This window comes from Cladophialophora immunda (assembly GCF_000835495.1).
Source record: "Cladophialophora immunda strain CBS 83496 unplaced genomic scaffold supercont1.1, whole genome shotgun sequence".
Lineage (NCBI taxonomy): Eukaryota > Fungi > Ascomycota > Eurotiomycetes > Chaetothyriales > Herpotrichiellaceae > Cladophialophora > Cladophialophora immunda.
Genome location: NW_015622541.1, coordinates 1,881,011 through 1,900,429, shown reverse-complemented (window position 1 = coordinate 1,900,429; position 19,419 = coordinate 1,881,011). Strand labels below are relative to the sequence as shown.

Here is a 19,419-nt window from a genome sequence, read left to right as displayed (position 1 = left end):
TACATGTATACTCATACACACGAGTAGACCGCTGAACGAGCGTCGCTTCGCCGGTCGTCAGTACTAGGTTGGTTCCGAGAAAGCTGAATTACGAGATGGCCAATCACAAGGCGCCCAGCGGGGGCCGCAGCGCCCGGGCCAGTGAGAGCAGAACTGGCCAAAAACCGTGCCAAGCCAGAGCGGAAGCCCTTCCCTACTAATAAAGGTACTTAGGTATGTGCAGTATGGAGCAGATAGGCAGAGCATGGGTTCGCGGAATTGGGCGCATATGCTGAGCAATGACGGAGTACGAGGTACCCGCGGGACCGCGATAACGGCGCCCGGAATATAATGTAGTCGATGTTGTGAGTAAAGACTGCCTCTGTTCCATCGACTTGTAGCTTTCAACGGCGGCGGGGGAAACTTACACTGTTCATTGGCATGATAGTGGAACACTGAAATCTGGTCATGAACGTTTTATTCTCAATATTGTTACAGGGATTCGAATGGTATCATCAGAGCTCTATGGACATCAACGGTGCGTGGTTTTCCACACAGTTCCTCCCCACTCACTTTGTAACAAATCGCCCCCACTGACCAGGGGTTCAAAACGCCTCGCTAAGGTTGGCAACTGCTTTCATCATTCGGCGACTTCATCATAGTGCCCTGATGCAAGCATTTAGAGCTGGATCACATCCACCTCGCTGAAATCAGGTGGCGCGCCACTGTAAACACAACGGCCTTTGGAATCGAGGCCTTGTCGAACATTGCTCACCCAGAGATGACTGCTGAAGCGGCCCATCCGGTGCACCTCGTCGTCGCTAACACCGAGTTCATCCCGGGGGATCCAGATGACAGGCCTTCTGGCTCGGAGCGCACTATGCTGGAAAGCCCTCTGCACGAGCTTATCGCGCTCTTCGGGTGTCAGATCCTCCAATTCGTCATTGACTCCTCCAAAGAGAGCGTCAGCAAGCTGGTTTCGAGCCGCGCGTTGTGCTTCAACGTCCTTTTCAGTGCCCGTCACCGGGTTAAAGTTGTTGAGTTTATCAAAGACATCCTTAGGTTGTTGCAGATGGTGTTTCTGATGCTTCAACGCCCCTCCGGACTGCGATAGACTTCTACTTCGTGAGGGACTCTCCCATTCACCAAAGTTCGATGCTCGTCGGTTCCTGGCGTTGTCTCTGTCGGCCCAGGACTTGCGCTGGCCTCTTTGGGAAATAGTACGTGGCACCAGGCCTTTAGTCCTGTCGGCTGTCTTCTGGGCTGCTGCCTTCATCATTCGAATGCCTCTGCTGTCTTGGTCTAAATTCATGGCAATCTCTGGATTCTGAAACTCGTACGGCTCAAGATCGGGCAACTTCTGGGACCTTTGCCTCCCAAGCCGGTCCTGTCTGTCCTTTTCGATATCTTGAAGTTCGATATCATGTTGTTGGCGGTCTTCTTCCATCGACTGTCGCTCGTTACGCTCCAGCTGGTCTTCAAGATCCTCATTTTCATTTTCATTCTCAATGAGTCCATGTTTCTTTTGCATTGCTCGGGCAAATTCCTCATCGCGCCGAACCGCGTCATCTTCGAGAGTGATAGGAAGATATCTAAACAACGGACTGAAAGCATTGTTTAGAAGCAACTGATAGCCGGCGGTCAGGATGAGAACCACAATCATCCCGATTGCTTGGCCCGTGCAGGCGACATTCCCGTGCTGATCTCTGACCAAGAAAAACATGCCGATCAGAGCGACCTCCATCACATAGACACCCACGAAGGTGAAGTTGATGGCGTTGGGATACAAGAGGCCCCCAGTGTCGCGAGTAAAGCGGTTGACGTAAAGGGTGTTGTACCGGTAAACGAACCAAAATAGTGAGAAGGTGACGATGTTGAAAAGAAGAATCAGAGGCGAGATAACGGAATAGATCAAACCGATGCAAGCCAGATTCGTGTACACGGGGAAGAACGTTCCCCATTGGATGTTTTGCAATTGGGTCTGTCGCGCGAATTTGGCTCGGGCTGTGTTGTCAAACAGAGGAGCAAGGATGAACCATCCAATGAGTGAGCCGACCTGTAGTAGTGCTCCGGCACTCACTGACAAGGCTTGGAGGAGCATGTATGAGAAGAAATAGTTGCTGGCCTTGGGGATGTTGGTACCCAGGAGACTTGGGACGTTTGTCCAGCCGTCTACGCTTGTGAAAAGCGCAAAGAATTGGGTCAAGGCTGAGGCGATCGAGACAACCAAGAACAATTGGACGAACAGGAAGCAAAAGTAATAGCGTTGAACCGAGAGCTCCACCAACATCCCAGACGGTGTTCCCTGACATCGTACCAGGAAACGGAGGATCAGAGGGAGAAGAAACAGCAGAAGACCAAGCAAGGTTGCTGGCAACACACCCTGGAGGACACTCCGGATCCATGCAGGAATTTTGAGAACCCAATGCAGCCAGGTCCACGTCTTAGCAGCAGTGTCGAGCTGTGAAAGAGCCGACGTAAAGGCGATGGGGATGGCCCAGAGGATGATCATACCAACCACAATGGCAACAACCCCACCAGTTCTGATGTACGCTGACCACCATGGAATTGACATGTTGTCCCAAATGACATCATTGGGATCGATCTCGACCAAGCGTGGAGCCATCTGCTTGGGTAGGTGGTGGCTGACAGCTTGACAGGCCATGTGTGCTGCGACCTGATGATTGAACTGGACAAAGGCGGAATTCATCAAAGGGAACCGTTCAGGATGAGCTTGATCATCCTCTATTTCGACATTGAGCCTTGCAACCTCCTTCCGGCAGTATCGAATCGTGTCAACCTTTTCGCCCATCAGAGGCAGCGAAGGCATCCATTGCCAGCCGAATATCGGTAGTCTCATGGTCTCACGGTCTTTTTCACTTAAATACCGTCGCCAGACTGCATCGTCAGGGTCGTGTTCAAAGTTCCATTCAAACGCCGACGGGTAGTCCACAGGTTCCTTCTCGTCCGACCCGAGACCAAGGGTTTTTTTGAACTTTTCGAATTTGGTTAATTGCTTTTCCGGTCGAGCCTTTTCACCCCCCATTGTACTACCTTGAGAGATTGGGCTTTGTGGTGGATGTGGGTCGCGAGGTGACTTCTCCATCGACCTTCCTCGGTCACCAAGTGAGCTCGCATTCTTTGCGGAGGCATCTTTGGCACCTGTTGTTCGCGGCTGGCCAAAGGCCTTGCGGTTCTTTGGTGTCGCAGGGCTGGCACTTTCATCGTCGTCCTCATCGTGAGAGCTCCGGCCCATTTCCTTTCGTTCAGCATCCGTCGCCACGAAGCCATTGGTGGTGTCGAGGGTGTCATTGACTCCTTTGTTGACTCCCCGAATGCCTCCCAATAACCCTTTGCCCACTTTGTCCAAACCGTGAGTGACCGCAGAAATGCCTCCGCCAATTATGGGGATATTGAATCGGTCCCGTTGAGGCTCGGAGGTCTCTTCTTCCTCGTCATCGCTTGACTCCGAGGGGGAGCCAGTTTGATGACCGTGAATGACATCGTGAAGGTTATGCTCGATCTGATGAGGATTTCCGGTTGTGGTGCCGTGGCCATGGGCTGCCCGATCACCGGCTTCATTTCTAATGGTAGCTCGCAGCTTCTTTTCCTCCTTAGTGAGTTTCTTGCCAGCCTCCTTCTCTGCTTTGGCGACATTCTCCTCATGCTTTTTGAAACATTTCTTGATGAGCTCGGTCTCGGCTTCTTCTAGAGTCTTAGCGAGCTTATCGCGCCGTTTGATCTTGTCACTGAGCTCGTCAAAATTTCTGTTGATCCAGATGTTTCTAAGCCCGCCGGGGAAAACGTCGTAGAGGCCGTCGAGGGCCTCGACAGTGCACCACTTCTGAGGGATCGAGCTCACCAGGACAGTGGTAGCAGAGGCACGCAGACGATGTTGTGGAGATGTCAAGTAAGCCTGCCGCATGCGGATGTAGTTGCGTAGTTCGTCGAAAGACACATAGCATATCCAGACAATCAAACCCAAGGCCAAGAGCCAGTGAGCCCAATATCGGCCAGTGTGGTTAGGAGCGACATTGCCCCAGGCAAGCTGATCCAGGCCCGTGACGTTACTTGAGTTTTCGTTTTTCCCGAGTGCAAATTGTGCCCCACGACCGTCGACCAGATTGAGGGGAATGAGAACGGGCAAGATGACCAAGGCGGCGGGGACAAAGATCTTGAGCAGCGTACGCAAATATCTCAGGAAGAAATAGGCGTCCAGGCCACACTTTTGGACGAATTCAGAGTTGGAGGTAGAAGCCACGGGCTTTATCCACTTCCACCAGCCTGGCGGTGATGGGTTGGTCCTTTCTCTTTCTGGGACAAGGTATGTCCGAGGCTGGTATATTCTAGCGAAGCGGTCCTTGATGACGAGAAACAATCCGATCTGGATCCCGAATACTGCTATGGCAGTGACCAAGGAAGCAGCGAATTGACCAGCGCTTTGCCCATTTTTCTGTTCTGCTGCGGTGGTGTTCCCCCCGAGATTTAGTGTATCGTTCAACGACATTTTGTATTATGCTTGATTCTCTTGCGGGAATCCTTTTATTTTCTGCGTGGAGAGGCAAGGTATTGTATTATTGGACGCGCGTGGTCAGAGGATTGGTAGAAGCATGACTGGTTCTCTTGCGACGACCTGCGTACTCGTTTGGAATGGGGAGGAGGCACTGCAGTGGACGTCAGTGACTGGCGATATTAAGCTGGGCCCAATTCTGGTGAAAGAGACGGCCCTTTCAGGGGCTCGAAATAAGTACTGGGACAAAGCGAGAAGGGGGGAATTAATGAAGGTCGTTGTAAGAAAGGGAGAATGGAGAAAAGATCAACATAAAGGAAAGCAAGATCAAAAAGTTGGACAAAGGGCTTGGAGAGTAGGTGTTCTGACGATCGAAGGCAAGGAACCAAGATCGAGATAGACCGTGTGAGGATCGCATGCCTGTGTGGTGCCTCCAAACACCGGTGACGTCGTGGCTGGCGCACCGCCAAACGCACAGAGGCCCCCAGGGGCAGCGAGGGGCCCCGACAGCCAATCAGTCCCGGTGCTACAGCCCGCGTCCAAGCAGCGGTGCGACGCCTAGGCCACCTGTAGTCTAGGCGGCCCGTTTGGCGCCCGAGCGCCCACTTCGGGTGCGCATGGCAAACACCCAAACAGCCATGTCGGTTGCCCATCAGGTTTCAATCCTGGCCTCTGCAGCTGCAGCAACGCAATCCCACTCGTGGCGCAGCAGACAACTCATATGTGATCGAGTGGTGACAGATGGAGCATTTCGTAGCGACAAGCGACGAGACAGGCGAGACGCCGTGCAGGGCTCCTGCAAGGACTCCGTACACACCTGCAATTCAACTCAACAGCTGGGAAAACATGAAACATTTGTGCGAGCACTGTCAAATCTCGCATTTTTCCCAGATACGAGAACTCTGCGCTCTAATTCGGTGTCCTTGGCGATGGTAACACGAGTAAGATTGAGCTTCTGGGAGTCCGGCGAGTTGGTCTCCCGCAGCCTTGTGAGCCTCGGAAGCAGAAACCCCCAAGCATCCTGCACCTCGCAAGGCTGCAGGTATGCATGCTGCAGGCCGCATCGGCTAAGCCAACACTCAGCTCGACCTGAACAACAACATTGTCACCATCACAAAGAGCTACCAATCGCCTTGTTCCCTATTGTGCTTTCTTTATCTGAAGACTGCTGGGTAGTATCCCTTTCTCAGCAATAATGAATCAATCACCAATCGCCGTCTCCAACACCCCGTCTGGAATCACGACAATCACAATCACCCGCCCTCACCGCCGCAATGCTGTGAACCCGTCCACCGCCCGCGCACTGTACTCTGCCTTCCTGGACTTCGAGGAGGACGTCTCGCAGAAAGTCGCCATCCTGACCGGTTCAGAAGGAGCGTTTTGCGCTGGCGCAGACCTTGTTGACCTGACGGCGCAATCCAAGCAAGATCCAGCCACGCTGGATCCGCTGGATAGAGATCATCTGCAGCCGGTCCAAGGTCGCAACTGCGGCCCAATGGGTCCGTCGAGGTTGCAGGTGAAGAAACCCGTCATTGCCGCAGTGGCGGGCCACGCTGTTGCCGGCGGGCTCGAATTAAGCCTGTTGGCTGACATGCGGGTGGTCGAAGAGGACGCGATATTTGGCGTCTACTGTCGGCGCTGGGGTGTGCCCCTGATAGACGGCGGAACAGTCCGCTTGCAAGCTATCGTTGGCTTGGGGCGGGCATTGGACATGATTCTCACCGGACGACCGGTTTCTGCACAGGAAGCTCTAACCATGGGACTCGCGAACAGGGTCGTTCCCAAGGGCAAGGCGCTTGAAGAAGCAACCAAGATCGCCGAGTCGCTGCTGAGGTTTCCTAACGCCTGCATGAATGCTGACCGGAATTCATGCTATTACGCCGCATATGGTGCGGAGAGCTTTGAAGACGCAATGAGGAATGAGTATGACCACGGTGTCAAGGTATTGCAGGCGGAGAGTATCCCAGGTGCTGCTCGATTCGCTGGTGGTCTAGGGAGACACGGCAGATTTGACAAGTTGTGACCCTCGCGGCGTTACTTCTCCTGAGCGTCATCAACAAATTCATTGATAATCTATAACTCGGACACTGTTCTTGAGAGATGAGTGTCACTCGCAAGACAGCTCACTGCCTACACGTTTCATTCATGGCTTCCAGACCGCATCATTTCGTCAACGTCCTCCATAATAGCCCGCGCTCTCACCGCCACCGGCATACTGACCATGGCTCTGGTACGGGTCCTGATAGGCAGTCTGGTATTGATAGTCTTGTCCTTCTTGGCCATATCCATAACTACCGGCGTCTTGTCGACCATATTGCTCATATCCAGGAGGTGGCTGCATAGGCATGGGACTGGGCGACCTGTTATCCGTGGCCGACCGGTCTCCCAGCAACGCAGCTTCGTGCAGCTCTTTTGATCCCCCCAGTTCACTACCACTTGTTCCGACATCCTGTTCGTCTAGACCGCGTGCCCCACTTCCAGGGAAGCCGCCCATAAATTTCGTGTATTTGTTGAACGAGCCGGCCACACCGTGTACGCCGGGTATAGGCAGCTTATCGGCCATGCTCAGCATATTGCCCAGACCACCACCTCCCCCGTGGTGTTGCTGCGCTGGTTTATGGCCCGTGAAGTTTCCGAGCACATCACCTACCATACCGAGAGGATTGCTCCCGTGGCCGCCACTCTGGTGTCCTCCAGGGATGAGGTTCGCCAATCCACCAAATGCGCCTGAGTTAGACGACGACTGGTTGCCTCCGCCACTGCCATGGTGCTGTTGGCCCGGAATGAAGCTTGCAAGTCCTCCGAGTGGGCCAGAACTTGTCTGATGCGCCCCGCTTGTGCTTGGAGCAGAATGTTGAATGTGCTCATTGACGCCGCCTTTGTGATTTTTGCCTGCTCGCACACCGTCTGAACTCAACACCGTCTCGAGGCTGTGTCCCCTGTCAGGCAAGCCGTCCACCCATCTCTTTACTGCAGCGAACATATTCCGATGGACTTCGAGCCCTTCGTTTCTGACGGCGGGATGATGGAATATACTCTCGACGTCGTGCATGACCTGTTGCACTGGGACGTCGGGGTGTTCCCAAGCATATAGAACTCGCGGAGCGACGAATTTGAGAATCTCGGCCGCCACATTACCGGCAGGTTCGTTCAGCAAGTTGCTGAAGTGGTCCTTGCTTAGCATCGAATGTGTGGGATCCGTAGAGTGTGGATCCGTCCAGACCTCGTATTGATGCTTTGCGGATGAAGTCAGGACGCCCTCACTTCCCGTCTGCAGTGCTTTCGAGATTGCGTTAAGAATTGGTCGTACAAAAGGTGCCAAAAGAGAGAGGATAAACACTGTCAAAGTCTCGGTGATACGGTCGACAAGCGCTTCTAGACCCGGAATCTTTTCAATGATCCCACTGATTGTCCGAACAACTTTGTCGCGAAATGCAAGGATGGGATAGATCTGAGCGATCGTCTTGGAAGGATCAAAGTTTGGCAGCCCTTCGAGAGCGCTTGAAGAGGGCGCACCAGATTGTGATATTTGCGGCGGCACTTGTGCTGGAGTAGCTGACTGCATAGGCTGTGAAGTATGAGGATCCGGATGCTGTGGTTGCTGTTGCCATGACTCCTGCGATGGCTGTTGCCAACCCTGATGTCCACCGCCGTATTGGTCATGTGTGCTATAATTCTGGGTCATCCCTTGCTCGTGCCACTGAGGCTGATGCTGAGCAGGTGGTGGATTGTTGAAACCCTGCGACACGCCTTGATCGTGCCACTGCGGTTGCTGTTGGTATTGAGGCGGATTCTGATCCCAATGCTGCTGATAGCCGGATTGAGACTGTTGGTTCCAAGCATTTGCATCAAACGCCTGAGGCTGCGATGAATAGCTTGGGTGAGATGCCCGGCTACTCTCCCAGTCGTCCACTCCCCTTGAAGTCTCTCCATAGTTCTCTACTCCACGGTATCCCCCCTGCGCCCCATACCCTTCTTGTTGATTGGCACGTGCTTGAGCTTGAGAGCTTGCTTGAAGCTGTTCGGCCTCATCGCAGAGACCTTTGGTCCCTGGGACCTTGGAGAGAAGCTTGACCAAAGTCATCAAGGGATTAGAGGACTGCGCCGCTTGCTGAGCAGTGCCGAGAGCGTTGTCCATCTCGTTGACTTCACTCTGGGTGAAATGGTCGGTTGCCTCTCCGAGGACCGAGTGATAGAAATCAACCATTCCGAAAGTGCCCGTGACAAGGGGGAAAACGTGCTTTCCACGCAGATTTATGGCGGTGGCGGTCCCAACATGCGGGAACACATTGTGGAAGCCCATCTCTCGCAGTACAAGTTCAACGTAGTTTGTGTGGGCACCAAAATCTTCCAGTGTGTGCAAGCCTTGTCCGAGGCATCTCAGAGCCTCAGCGAGATCTTCATCTTTCCCTTTGAAGAATCCGTGGCCATTGGTATACAGACGACCGTGGTGGATACTGCGTTCAAAGCTGTACTTGACGAAAGCCGCACTGGTAGCCCAGTCACCTTTCCCATTGGCAATATAGTTCTTCATACCAGTCTCCATATCGATTTGTAGTTCAATGTCCCGAACAGGGGCCCGGAGGCGGACATCGTACTTTCGAGCGTCCTCGTTGTCATTGTAATCTTTGGGGTTGCTGACGACCCTGTTAGCGATTGTTGTTAGCCACAACGAAAGGAAACAACGCACTCGATGTGCTCTTCAGGTCGATATACCCCCAAGCGCTCCGAAGTGACCTCGAACTCTGCCGTAGCATAACCGAACCCGAGGAACGATAACAGCCAGACCAAGATGCGAATGGTCTCCGGCTGCGCTTTCTTCAAAGCTCCGGTATCCATAGCTTGAGAGTAGTCCCGAAGCCAATTCCTAGAAACGGGCGGTTAGCCTTGCGTAGTTTACACCTGACAGAGCACAGGCATACCCAAAGTAGACACGCTTGATCATCATCGAATTCCATTTGTGATGACGGATGCATGCTACGGTCTTCAATACGTCTTCAATATCGCCATGGCGCCAGTTCTTGCCCTCTACAGCAGATATAGAGGCAATATCTATTGCACATGTCAGTTAGGGCTTCAAGCAGATATCTCTTTGGGGCACGCACTGCCAGCACCAAATGCGTGGGCTTGGAGGGTGAACAATATCAAGCCCAGCAGAAGACATAGCAGGACATTCCGTGCGAATAGAGCCATAGTGCAATGATGTGTCGTTTGCAATGAGGTCGCTGATGTTTCTGCAGCCCAAAAGGCGGTGGAATTGGGGTTGATCGTGGACGAAGAACGTCAACGCCAAGATGGACTTTGACCTGCTTCTCGGGCCTTCACTCTGAGCTCGATTCACCGCTGAAAGGCATATCACTAGCTAAAGGTATGTCGCCCTCACACTCCCCAATGCACAAGGAGTTGACCTTATAAGGCGGGACAGTTGAGAGGGGTACGGGCATCCAGTACACAGGAGTTGGACTGAGCACAATGCTGGGTACAAGCCACATCTACCACCCCACTGAGGGATGTCCGCCTAATCACCCCATGTCGAATCTGACCAATTGTTCGATTTGTGCTCGCAAGACGACTTATCTGCACTGCCACCGGTGAACGTACGCCGAATAGCAGTGATGAGTCAACATGCGTTTGGTACCTTGCAGAGCTGAACTATGAAAACAAGATCGAGGCTATGCATGAGCTTCTTCAATCCAGGTACCGAGGACCTCGTACGTAGGTAGCCAACGCTGCGTGGAGAGACGAACAACGTATAGCGATGCCAACGGGTGCCTCGCGAACGAATACCGGTAAAGACTTGACAATGAAATCGGATCTTTCAGAACAGAACCCAATACTCATGAAATTTTCAGCTTTCTATTAACTAGAAATACATCTCATAACGGCGGATATCCCCACCGACCGTTGTGCTGGACAAGAATGTGGCCCATGAAAAGTCCGATATCGTTTTAAGCCAGCCGTCAACCGTGAGATGTGCATTTGTTCCATCCTTTGTGGAACCAACATACCCAACCAGGAAACCCACATCAACCCATCTGGTATCTTTTATGTTTTCTCATCTGTCATTTCCTCCCCCAAAGGTCCCGAATGTGCAAAACTCCCGTAAATCCACATGTAAATGAGAACCGCCAATGTGATGATGATCGTTGTCTATCATGATCCTCTTGACCTTGGATATGCTCGGGAAACTCCATGCTAAAATCAAGTTCGTCTTTGAAATCGCTGTACCACCGTACTCCCTGTTGATCCTATCTTCCACACAAATAGTTGGTATCATGATGTCAACTTCGTCGAATCGCTATGCCTTTCCGCTCGTAGTATAATGAACAAAATTTTTCCTCGTCGTGAGATACATATGTACAAATCAAAGGGGAGGTGGAGAAGTTGAGGTAGGGCGAGAGGGGGGTTGTCAGGCACCGGAAAGCACAAAGGCGAGCGACACATCATAACACCGACCAGAACGAATACAGCGACACAACGACAACAAGCACGGAGGGAGAGCACTCCAAGAACAGAGACCCTCTTACCACCGGCGGGCGGCAGTTGTCTGCTGCATCATACCTGGCGAGATGGATGACGGTGGGCTCGCGATGCGGTTGCCGGTGGAGGGATTCACAATCGGGATGGCGTTGTTGCGAGAACGGATCGCCGAGGGTTGATGGATTTTGAGGCTGCTGTGGTGGCCAGCGAAGCTCGGCGGGGACATGTACGCAGACGTGGCGGCAGAGGAAATGGACAAGGCGGGTGTTATTTGTTGAGGTTGTATCTGGGACTGGAGAGGAGAGGAATTCGGGGAGCCACTCGACAGCGACGAGCGATCCGATGAGCCTGACGTTACCGACTGACGCTTTGCGAAGAAGTCAGTAAGACATGAAGTTGTGGAGAGTGGCTCGCCACAAACCTCATCCAATGTCAAGAGGTTTGGGCAGAACTCTAGATCGTCGTCCAGGTCGAACGAACGTCCTGCCTCGAACCGGGCCCGGTATGCAGTGATGCTTGGAGGCTCCGTGACAACAATCTCTTTGATCACCTTGGGGGCACGGAACTGCCGATGGGAGTTTTGGGCGGCCGACAACCGGGGTGCCCGTCGAGACCGGCCATGGTGGCTATGTGTCTGGGGCATAGGCTGCGGATTGGTGGCTTGGTGTTGTTGATGGGCAGTGTAGTAGAAGGTCGACATGATGCAGTGGGATCCGATTTGCAGCTGAGGACGACCGGGAAGGACACAGAGAGGTCTAGGACGGGAATGTAGCGGTACAGTTGTAGTGTCGAGAGGGATGCCAGCTAGGAGGCAAACAGTGGCAAAAAAACAATGGGTGTCAGCTGATTCAATCAGGAACCTCTTGGAACAAGCGACAGAGGGTCTATGCTGCACAGATCTTGGTTGGCAAGAATGTTTGGGGGAACAGGCGTCGATGGGAGAAGTAGGAATAAGGCGTGAGAGGAAAAGGCTGAAGGGAGGACGAGAGTGGGTGGCAGGTGGTAGATAATGGTAGTGTAGGTGAGATGGAAAGCAGCGGTGGGATGGTGATGTATGGTCGATTTGCGAACTAGGCTGGCCAAACAGGCGGTGGAGGGAGGGAAGGCGAGAAGGCGAGAAAAAGGCAGAAATCGGGAGAGGTGAGAGGTGAGAGGCCAGAGGGGTGGGAGGACCAAGAAGACCAGCGCAGGAAGCCGGCGAGGGCGGGAAATATCAGGGCGGCCAGCACCACCAAGGGCTAGTTGAAAGTGCAGGACAAACTTGGGCACGAGACCCGCTTTGTCGCAGTTGGTGGTGCCTGCAGCGCTGCCAGCCATTCGCTGCTAAAACGTCAAGGCGTCGCCGACTAATGCGCCCTAGTCCACGACGAGGGCTTCAATTTGCCGGGGACAGCCATGAAATTTGCCTCTGCCCGACTCCACAGGCTCGGAATAGCCCAACGCTCTGCACGCAGCCCTCAGTCCGCCCCGGTTCTGGCTGCGTAGTTCTGAGCACAGGGACTGACCAGTGACCACACACCGTCTCTGGGGTGGCCGTGTTGTTTCGATCCTGACCCGCCCCTCGCCCACAATGCACACCAGTCCCGCTAATCTCTTCCAGCCTAGGGACGAGCGCTTTCTGCACGAATCGCCTGCGCCCTGCCTCCTCCCTGCCTTCATCCCTCGTGGTTCGTCCTTCCACCGCCCCCTCCCCAGACTTGGCCTGGAAGCTACATACCAGCCGGGTATGGCGACGACTGAGGGTGCCCAGCTGCATGCCCTGCGCCCCTCGTCCCATGGCTGGGATGTGGGAAGAAGGCGCAAATCGCTCCCTCCTCGTCTGTCCCTCCTCATCCCACCACCAACCGTTGCACGAATCATCTCCATCCATGCCTCGTGTTACCCAATCCGCTTGACGTTCGTCCTGTCTGTTCCTTCTTGGACCCTTCTCGCGTCGCATGGGCTATTTCGGCCGATGTGAAAGCTGCTCTACGAAGCGTCTGGCCCTTGCAGATCAGCGAAAGCTCTGCATCTCCGGCCTCGATTTGTGCCATCTGTGCCTGGAGTGGTCGAACCACTTGACCCGAAAACAATTTACTCCGTACTGCGGAGACGATGGTTTGGGCATTCCTCCATGTTTCTAAACCGACACACCCCCTAAACAGTCCTTTCTACGAACGACTTGCCCTTTGTCGTGTGATACTAAGGGTGTCTCAGCGACCATACGCAGATACCCCACACCCAATGCGCCTCAACAGCCGACCTCATCTCCTCCTGTCTAAGAACCTCTACGGAGACGCACTCGGTGCGCCCTACGGAGCACCCCTACGCACATAAGAGATACTTTCGCTATTACCTCACCCAAGAGCTCGGTTGTCGGCAGCAGAGAAATGTTTGTCCTCCTTTGTCCGTCTCCCTCGTATACCCAAGAAGAGTTGGTGTTGAGGTATGCGCTCTGCTGTCAGATTCAGCCAGTCTGGACCTCGAAACCAACGTTCCACTGGGCACTGCACGCTGAGCAAAGCAAACGCCATGACGCTGGTGACGCTGCGAGGGTGTCGGGCGCAGGAGGAAGTCCAATCAACCCCTGAGATGTGGGTGCCCGTCCGCCTATCTGAAGCTCCCATTTGCGCCATTGACGCTCATGAGGCAACACATTGAGCGGAAAAGCAGCGGATTAAATCGGTCGGATCAAGGATTTTCCCCTCCCGGCTATTGCTTCCGCTCGCTTTCCAGAAACTCCCTCATCCCAAGCAGCACGTTACCCCAGCTGTTACGGCACAGGGAGCCTTTTGCTCTCATAATCGTGTACGAGGTTACCGAGTGTCCATACCCGGAACACGATTTCTTTAGTGACCTATCATGTGGTTTCCGAGAGTACTCCGTCTCTTCTCCTAGTCTGCATCGACGCCCAACATCAGTTGCACCTTGGACGCGACAGCCAGATGGCAAGAGGTCAATTCGGGATTTGTTGAATGCGTCGACCGACCTTGCCTGATATCCCTTACGGAGCTTTACTCATGCTAGCAGACGCCAGTCCAGTTCTACCTCCTCGTATAGATGTAAGCTTCTGATCTTCTTTTGTCATTGTTAAATCCCATGCTGCATCCGCTTCACCTGTTCCATTCGATCGATACATAGGGCTGAAGATGACTTTTCCCATCTCCACTGAACAACATCGTTAAGCACGCATATCTCGCTTAAGTGATGCAAGTTTAGATCGGTCAACCCCGACGAGGCTACCGTTTCTCATGCTTAGCCGGCACATGGAGATGGGATCCGAGAATTCCCTCTCAGTGTTCAAGAGCTTAGGCCTTTTAGGGGCGTCTCTTGCATGGTGCCCGTGGACAATTGCCGATTCCTCGAATGTGTGAACACGAGGTACCTTGCTGCTCAGGCCCCGGTATTCCTGCTCCGTCAGGAGACCAGTCACATGAAGTACTTGTACAGGTGCCGGCAACAGTCAGCACTCATGTGTACAAGTTGATCCAACGAAAATGACAGAGAGACTTCCAACATCGTCCGACGAAGGCGGAACGCCATGCGCAACAGGAGCGCTTCCGAAGCTTCGAGTTGCGGTACCTGGCCGTTCCACGCCGTGAAATTATGCCGCCGAAGCTCTATCTGCTGCGGCTCCTCATCGGCGAGAAGGACTGGGCCGGTCTTGACTGCTCAAGCACTCGCGGAACACCAAGTACAGGTGCCGAGCGACGGTGCTTTTGGTATTCCGCACACTCACCGTGGGCTACCAAATAGAGTGAGTTGTGATACGATACCACGTTTCCCTTGTCTCTACTTGTTTCCATTCAACGCAGGGCGCTCGTGGACAATGAATGACACACGTGTAATTGACTGCTCGTATACCTTTGGAAAATCAAGTTGGGGGACACTGAGACTGTACTGCAACACAGCCTGACAGCAGATCTCTCCGCATTGTGCATGGCGGACTACAAATTACGCTGGGAGGTGTTGAGACGCAGGGATTCCGATCCCTTCTAGCTACGTAAAAAGATCATTTGACAAGGTATGGATATCAGAAATAGCTCTCTATACCTCATTGCAAAAGTACAAGTACAGAAGTGCTCCGTCTGGCAGCCTCACAGGTGACAGTCAGGAGCCACAAATTGGCCCGAGCGGAAACCCTGCACACCCACGGAACCAACGTCTCTATATGATACCGTCTAGGAACTTCGGAACCTTTGACGCCGGAGTATAGCTGGTAGATCTCGACCGTCCGCATCACCTTGATGACGAAAGGGTGGGATTTCGCGCGGTAAAGGCGAGGATCCCGCCGTGGCGTGAGAGCGACGGTAACGCTTCATACTCCAAAAATGTGACCAGTAGCCTGACAATGTAAAAGGTGACACACCATGACGCTACCAAATGCCGACCGCAGCACCCATCTGGGAGCTGTATCTCCTGATCAACCCAGCAGCCGCGCCGTATAGCTACTTGGATACATTGTGCCGGCCCTGATCGCCTGGAAGTTTGATGTCTGTGTTGCGGAAGCGGGTTATGGTGGCATGTTCGATGGCGGTTTGAAGGTGATCCAGGTTCATCTCTGCTTGTAGATCTGGACCACGGAAACAACTTCTCCTTGCCCGGGTCCGGCCGCCCCAAGCACAACGGAATATTGTCCGTTTGCGAGAAACATTGTGATCGCAAACACTCTGTGCTTGTACAAGTAGAGCTCCGGCAGTCCTCGCGTCGAGACATTCTCGGCCACCTCCGTCAGAGATGGGTGTCATGTCGAGTTGCGCATAAGTCGACACTCCACGATCATGGAATCCGTTGCCGTTGTTTCGTGTCCGTAAGAGTCCGACTACTTGGGACTATCAGAATTTTCCCGCGCCGCGCGCGACGAAGGGCGGTAGGAAGAGGGTGAGGGTGAGGATGAGGATGAGGATGAGGATGAGGATGAGACGCATTCTCTCGGAGGCCTCAAATCGGATCATCCACCTCTTCTCCCTTCCTCAGTCTCCCCTGCGCTTCTCCGAGGCTGTCATCTAACTCTACCAGGTCCCCCTGCGCGGGGCCGCCTCTTTCTTGTTCTCTGCCCATGAGGCGCTCTGCCTCCTCCCTCGTCTCGTCCAGGCCTATATTCCCGCCTGGCTTCCCGCCCTCCTCGCGCCTTCCGATCACGACATTGCCCACGGCCAACATGCCCGCGCCCACCCACCACATCCCGCCCAGCTTCTCCCCGAAGATCAACGCACCCAGCACGGCGGTGATGACAAAGTTGGCGGAGACGTTGACGATGCTGACGCGCGTGGTTGACTCCGCGCGGGTCAGGGCGGAGGTGAAAAGAGCCCACATCAGAGCGTTGAAGAGGAGGTTGAGGAGGAAGAAGGTGCCCCGGACGGCAAGGTCGATGAAGCGATTGCTAGGGGATAGAGAGAGGAAGGTGGCGATGGAGGAGGACAGGTTCGATGTGAGAGACGTTGTTGTTCTGTTTATTTGGCGGGACAGAGAGCCCGGTTAGTCATTGGCACTGTGGAGGGAGTCGAGGACATCGTGGTAGGGACAAGGGAAATGGTGGTTCCATTGAGGAGCGAGGGGGGGATGGGGAAGTTGTCAGGCTCCGAATAGAGAATCTGGGGGATTCGAGGCCCGGGGACTCGTAGACGTACAGCTTTGCAAATACACCGTTGAACGCCGCACACGCTCCACTTGAGACGGCCAGCACAATCCAAACGGGCTGCTGTCGCAGTGCGCGGATGATTGGGGATTGATCCATCTCGACGGCCGCGCCGGCTGCTTCTCTCTCGCCTTCTCGTTGATCCTGTCCACTGGGATTCCGAGCACCGCTGCTGTTCCCGATTCCTCCTTTGATCTGCTCACGCTTTCCTGGGACAGGCCGTCGTCGTGCCTGCTGCGACATTATGAATTTGACAGAAGCTCGAGATTGGGGGCTTTGGAGATTGGTGACTTCGCACTAGCTCCCCACAAGGCTGTCCGCCGAAGGGACGCTTGCTGATTGGCGGAGCGTCAGCCTTTCGAGGGCTATATATCTACCCGGTACTACCTGTTCGTTCGTTAGCAGGACCCCCATAAACCCTCTAGGGCGCACTGTAATATCCTTATCAAGATGCTGCGCAGAGCGTTTCCTCGACAGGATAAATTGACATTAGCTTAAACAATACATGTATGTTGACAGAATTCCCAGCTCATTCCATAGTGTTGTTCATGAGCAGTCCCCCACTGCCATAGACGCCTATGCTCCTCGCTACTTATTTCGCCTTTCGCTCGTTGCTGATCCCGCCGTCGATGCCGAAATCTTTGAGGTTACGTTCACTTTCTCCTCCGCCTTCGGCTTGTCTTTTGACTCCTCCTCCTTTGACGACCCTTGCACGTCCTGCTGCGCCTGTTTGCGCAATGACCCTTCCTCGTATTCCAAGGACTTGACAATCCCCAGGCCTTTGGTCTTTCCCTCACGGAATAGTATTTTATCCCCCACTGCAAGAAACTCGGGCCGCTGCACAAATCGAAATGCGACCGTGGCTCGATCTCCAGTGCGAATGTACTCGCGATCAATCTCAATGATGGCGCAGGTCTGGCTTATAGGTCCTACATGGAGCATTGCTTGGTATTTTGGTCGTATGGTTGTAGGGTGGGACAGAATCAAAACCTCGGCGACAAATTCACGGTACACCTTTGGCGGTGGACCTTCGATTTTCGGGAGTACAACCATGCCTTTACGCACTTCTTTCTTTCGTATCCTTCTCAGAGCAAGAGAGGCGGATTGACCAGCGCTACAGACCGGCACCTGTATTCGTTTCCGCTCAATGGATCGGATGTTTGTAGTCTGGAATTGTCCGAGCGAGTCTGGTCCGACGAGAACAGTGTCTCCTGCGTGAATCATTCCGGATTTCACAACTCCCGACACGACTGTGCCCACAAAGGGGACCGAGAAAGTGTCGTTGATATGGAACTCGAAAGGCGCCTTGTCGTCGTAATGACCATGATGTGGAAGAATATTGAGGAAAGTACGAACGAGGTCCAGGCATTCCCCGGTGACATTCGAGACTTGAAATATTGGGCAAATCCGCTGGGACACAAATTGTGTGGCAGTCAGAACAGTTTCTTCGTATGTCTTGATGAAGACTGGGATTTTGCGCGCTCCGGGTGATTTTAGAATCCTTGTTAGCTGCGTGATCGTCTGTTCGAGAATCTGGGGAGGGCAGATGTCGATCTTGGTAATGACAACCATGACAGGGACGTTCAAAGCCAGTGCCAGGCCAAGGTGCTCCTTCGACATACCAATGAGACCATTGTTGGCTGCCACCATGAGCAGGCAGTAGTTCGGTGCAGAAGAGAGGAGGCCAAAAACAGTAGTCCGAAGATATCGCTCGTGTCCTGCCAGGTCAGTAAATGTGATGACCTTTGCTGACCGAGTCCCGATCTCCGCCCAGGTGAGTTTGCGACCTGGCACAGTGGAGGTGACAACACCACCATGAGTGTCAAAGCCCATAATCTCCATCCCGACAGATGACGTTCGGCCGGATTCAATCTCATGCTTGTGACGGAACAGGTTAACACGAGCTTTACCACGGCCGTCGTCCAGGTTCCCCTTGACAAGGACGCCCAACATGGTCGACTTGCCCGCATCGACGTTACCTACCACCGCTATTCGAGTCTCGATGACCTCTTCAGCCGTTGCTGGAGTCTGTCGAATGAGGAGTTTGCCGTGGCTGGAGTGGTCGTTTGTCGTTTTGGAACGAGCCTCCTTGTCGCCACCCACATTGTAGGTCAGAAGGACGTTGACCGCAGCGTTGAGCATACCGGCAGCTTCATTGATACGTTTCATAGCCAAGTCCCAGTCTTCTTTCGTGAATCCCATTGAGTCGCCGCTATCCTCGAGTCCCAGATCGAAGAGTGCCTCGCCATGGCCCTCGTCTATCCTGGACTGTACAAGCCCCGACAATTCCTGAAGTGTCGCAGCTGCATCATCAGAGGTATCAAGCAGCCACTCTTTTAGCTTTGCCCGGCTTGGACTATCAGAGAGTTCTAATTGATCGAGGATCTCGAGCTCTGCATGGTCTTCGGTGACGGACGAGGCAGCGCCGGTACCGTAACCGCTGTCGCCAGCAACGGAATCGGGATGCTGAATGCGGGTCTTTGCCTGTTGTCGTTCCACATAATCCGCGAAATCGGAGAGCGCCTGGCGCCACGTTAGAAATTGAAGTGATTCGTGGGTTGAGACCTCCTCACCAGCTCTCCTTTACGACGGTCCTGCAATGCCTGTTTATTGCGGCTGCCCATACTTGTATGCTAGTTTGAGTGCGAGATGAGGTGGAAAGTAAAAGAGAAGCGGATTCGCCCCGCGGTCAATAAGGTATTCGAGGAATCATGGTGAAGTTGTGAGCAGAAGAGAGGCGCACCATTGCTCTAGTGCTGATGACGCATCTTGAGCTGGGCTATCGAAAGAAATGCTGGGAAGATGGAGTAGATGCGAGATAGAGAAGTGTAGA

General features: G+C 53.6%; 8 protein-coding genes across 8 annotated transcripts; 2 read left to right on the top strand and 6 right to left on the bottom strand.

Annotated features, from left to right (window-relative positions):
* Positions 1-444: 444 nt before the first annotated feature.
* Positions 445-4,855, bottom strand: PV07_00545 (uncharacterized protein). Its single transcript, XM_016387005.1, has one exon. It carries the CDS (start codon positions 4,484-4,486, stop codon positions 659-661), a length of 3,828 nt encoding a protein of 1,275 aa, XP_016253933.1. The 5' UTR covers positions 4,487-4,855; the 3' UTR covers positions 445-658.
* A 574-nt stretch (positions 4,856-5,429) lies between these two features.
* PV07_00544 (uncharacterized protein) lies at positions 5,430-6,733 on the top strand. Its single transcript, XM_016387004.1, has one exon. The coding sequence runs from the start codon at positions 5,685-5,687 to the stop codon at positions 6,510-6,512; it is 828 nt and encodes a 275-aa protein (XP_016253932.1). The 5' UTR covers positions 5,430-5,684; the 3' UTR covers positions 6,513-6,733.
* On the bottom strand, positions 6,493-9,953 carry PV07_00543 (uncharacterized protein). The gene is made up of 4 exons (XM_016387003.1): positions 9,595-9,953; positions 9,412-9,541; positions 9,180-9,356; positions 6,493-9,126 (listed from the first exon to the last, which is right to left on the bottom strand). Exons 1-4 carry the CDS (start codon positions 9,680-9,682, stop codon positions 6,660-6,662), a joined length of 2,862 nt encoding a protein of 953 aa, XP_016253931.1. The 5' UTR covers positions 9,683-9,953; the 3' UTR covers positions 6,493-6,659.
* A 360-nt stretch (positions 9,954-10,313) lies between these two features.
* Positions 10,314-12,146, bottom strand: PV07_00542 (uncharacterized protein). The gene has a single exon (XM_016387002.1). It carries the CDS (start codon positions 11,667-11,669, stop codon positions 11,013-11,015), a length of 657 nt encoding a protein of 218 aa, XP_016253930.1. The 5' UTR covers positions 11,670-12,146; the 3' UTR covers positions 10,314-11,012.
* Positions 12,147-12,922: 776 nt separating this feature from the next.
* PV07_00541 (uncharacterized protein) lies at positions 12,923-14,010 on the top strand. Its single transcript, XM_016387001.1, has one exon. It carries the CDS (start codon positions 13,593-13,595, stop codon positions 13,944-13,946), a length of 354 nt encoding a protein of 117 aa, XP_016253929.1. The 5' UTR covers positions 12,923-13,592; the 3' UTR covers positions 13,947-14,010.
* A 1,177-nt stretch (positions 14,011-15,187) lies between these two features.
* PV07_00540 (uncharacterized protein) lies at positions 15,188-15,664 on the bottom strand (the record flags this gene model as incomplete). The annotated part of the gene is made up of 1 exon (XM_016387000.1): positions 15,188-15,664. The coding sequence occupies one exon, from the start codon at positions 15,662-15,664 to the stop codon at positions 15,188-15,190; it is 477 nt and encodes a 158-aa protein (XP_016253928.1).
* A 225-nt stretch (positions 15,665-15,889) lies between these two features.
* On the bottom strand, positions 15,890-16,846 carry PV07_00539 (uncharacterized protein; the record flags this gene model as incomplete). The annotated part of the gene is made up of 2 exons (XM_016386999.1): positions 16,579-16,846; positions 15,890-16,397 (listed from the first exon to the last, which is right to left on the bottom strand). The coding sequence occupies exons 1-2, from the start codon at positions 16,827-16,829 to the stop codon at positions 15,890-15,892; spliced, it is 759 nt and encodes a 252-aa protein (XP_016253927.1). The 5' UTR covers positions 16,830-16,846.
* Positions 16,847-17,052: 206 nt separating this feature from the next.
* Positions 17,053-19,419, bottom strand: PV07_00538 (uncharacterized protein). Its single transcript, XM_016386998.1, has 2 exons — positions 19,160-19,419; positions 17,053-19,109 (listed from the first exon to the last, which is right to left on the bottom strand). The coding sequence occupies exons 1-2, from the start codon at positions 19,208-19,210 to the stop codon at positions 17,175-17,177; spliced, it is 1,986 nt and encodes a 661-aa protein (XP_016253926.1). The 5' UTR covers positions 19,211-19,419; the 3' UTR covers positions 17,053-17,174.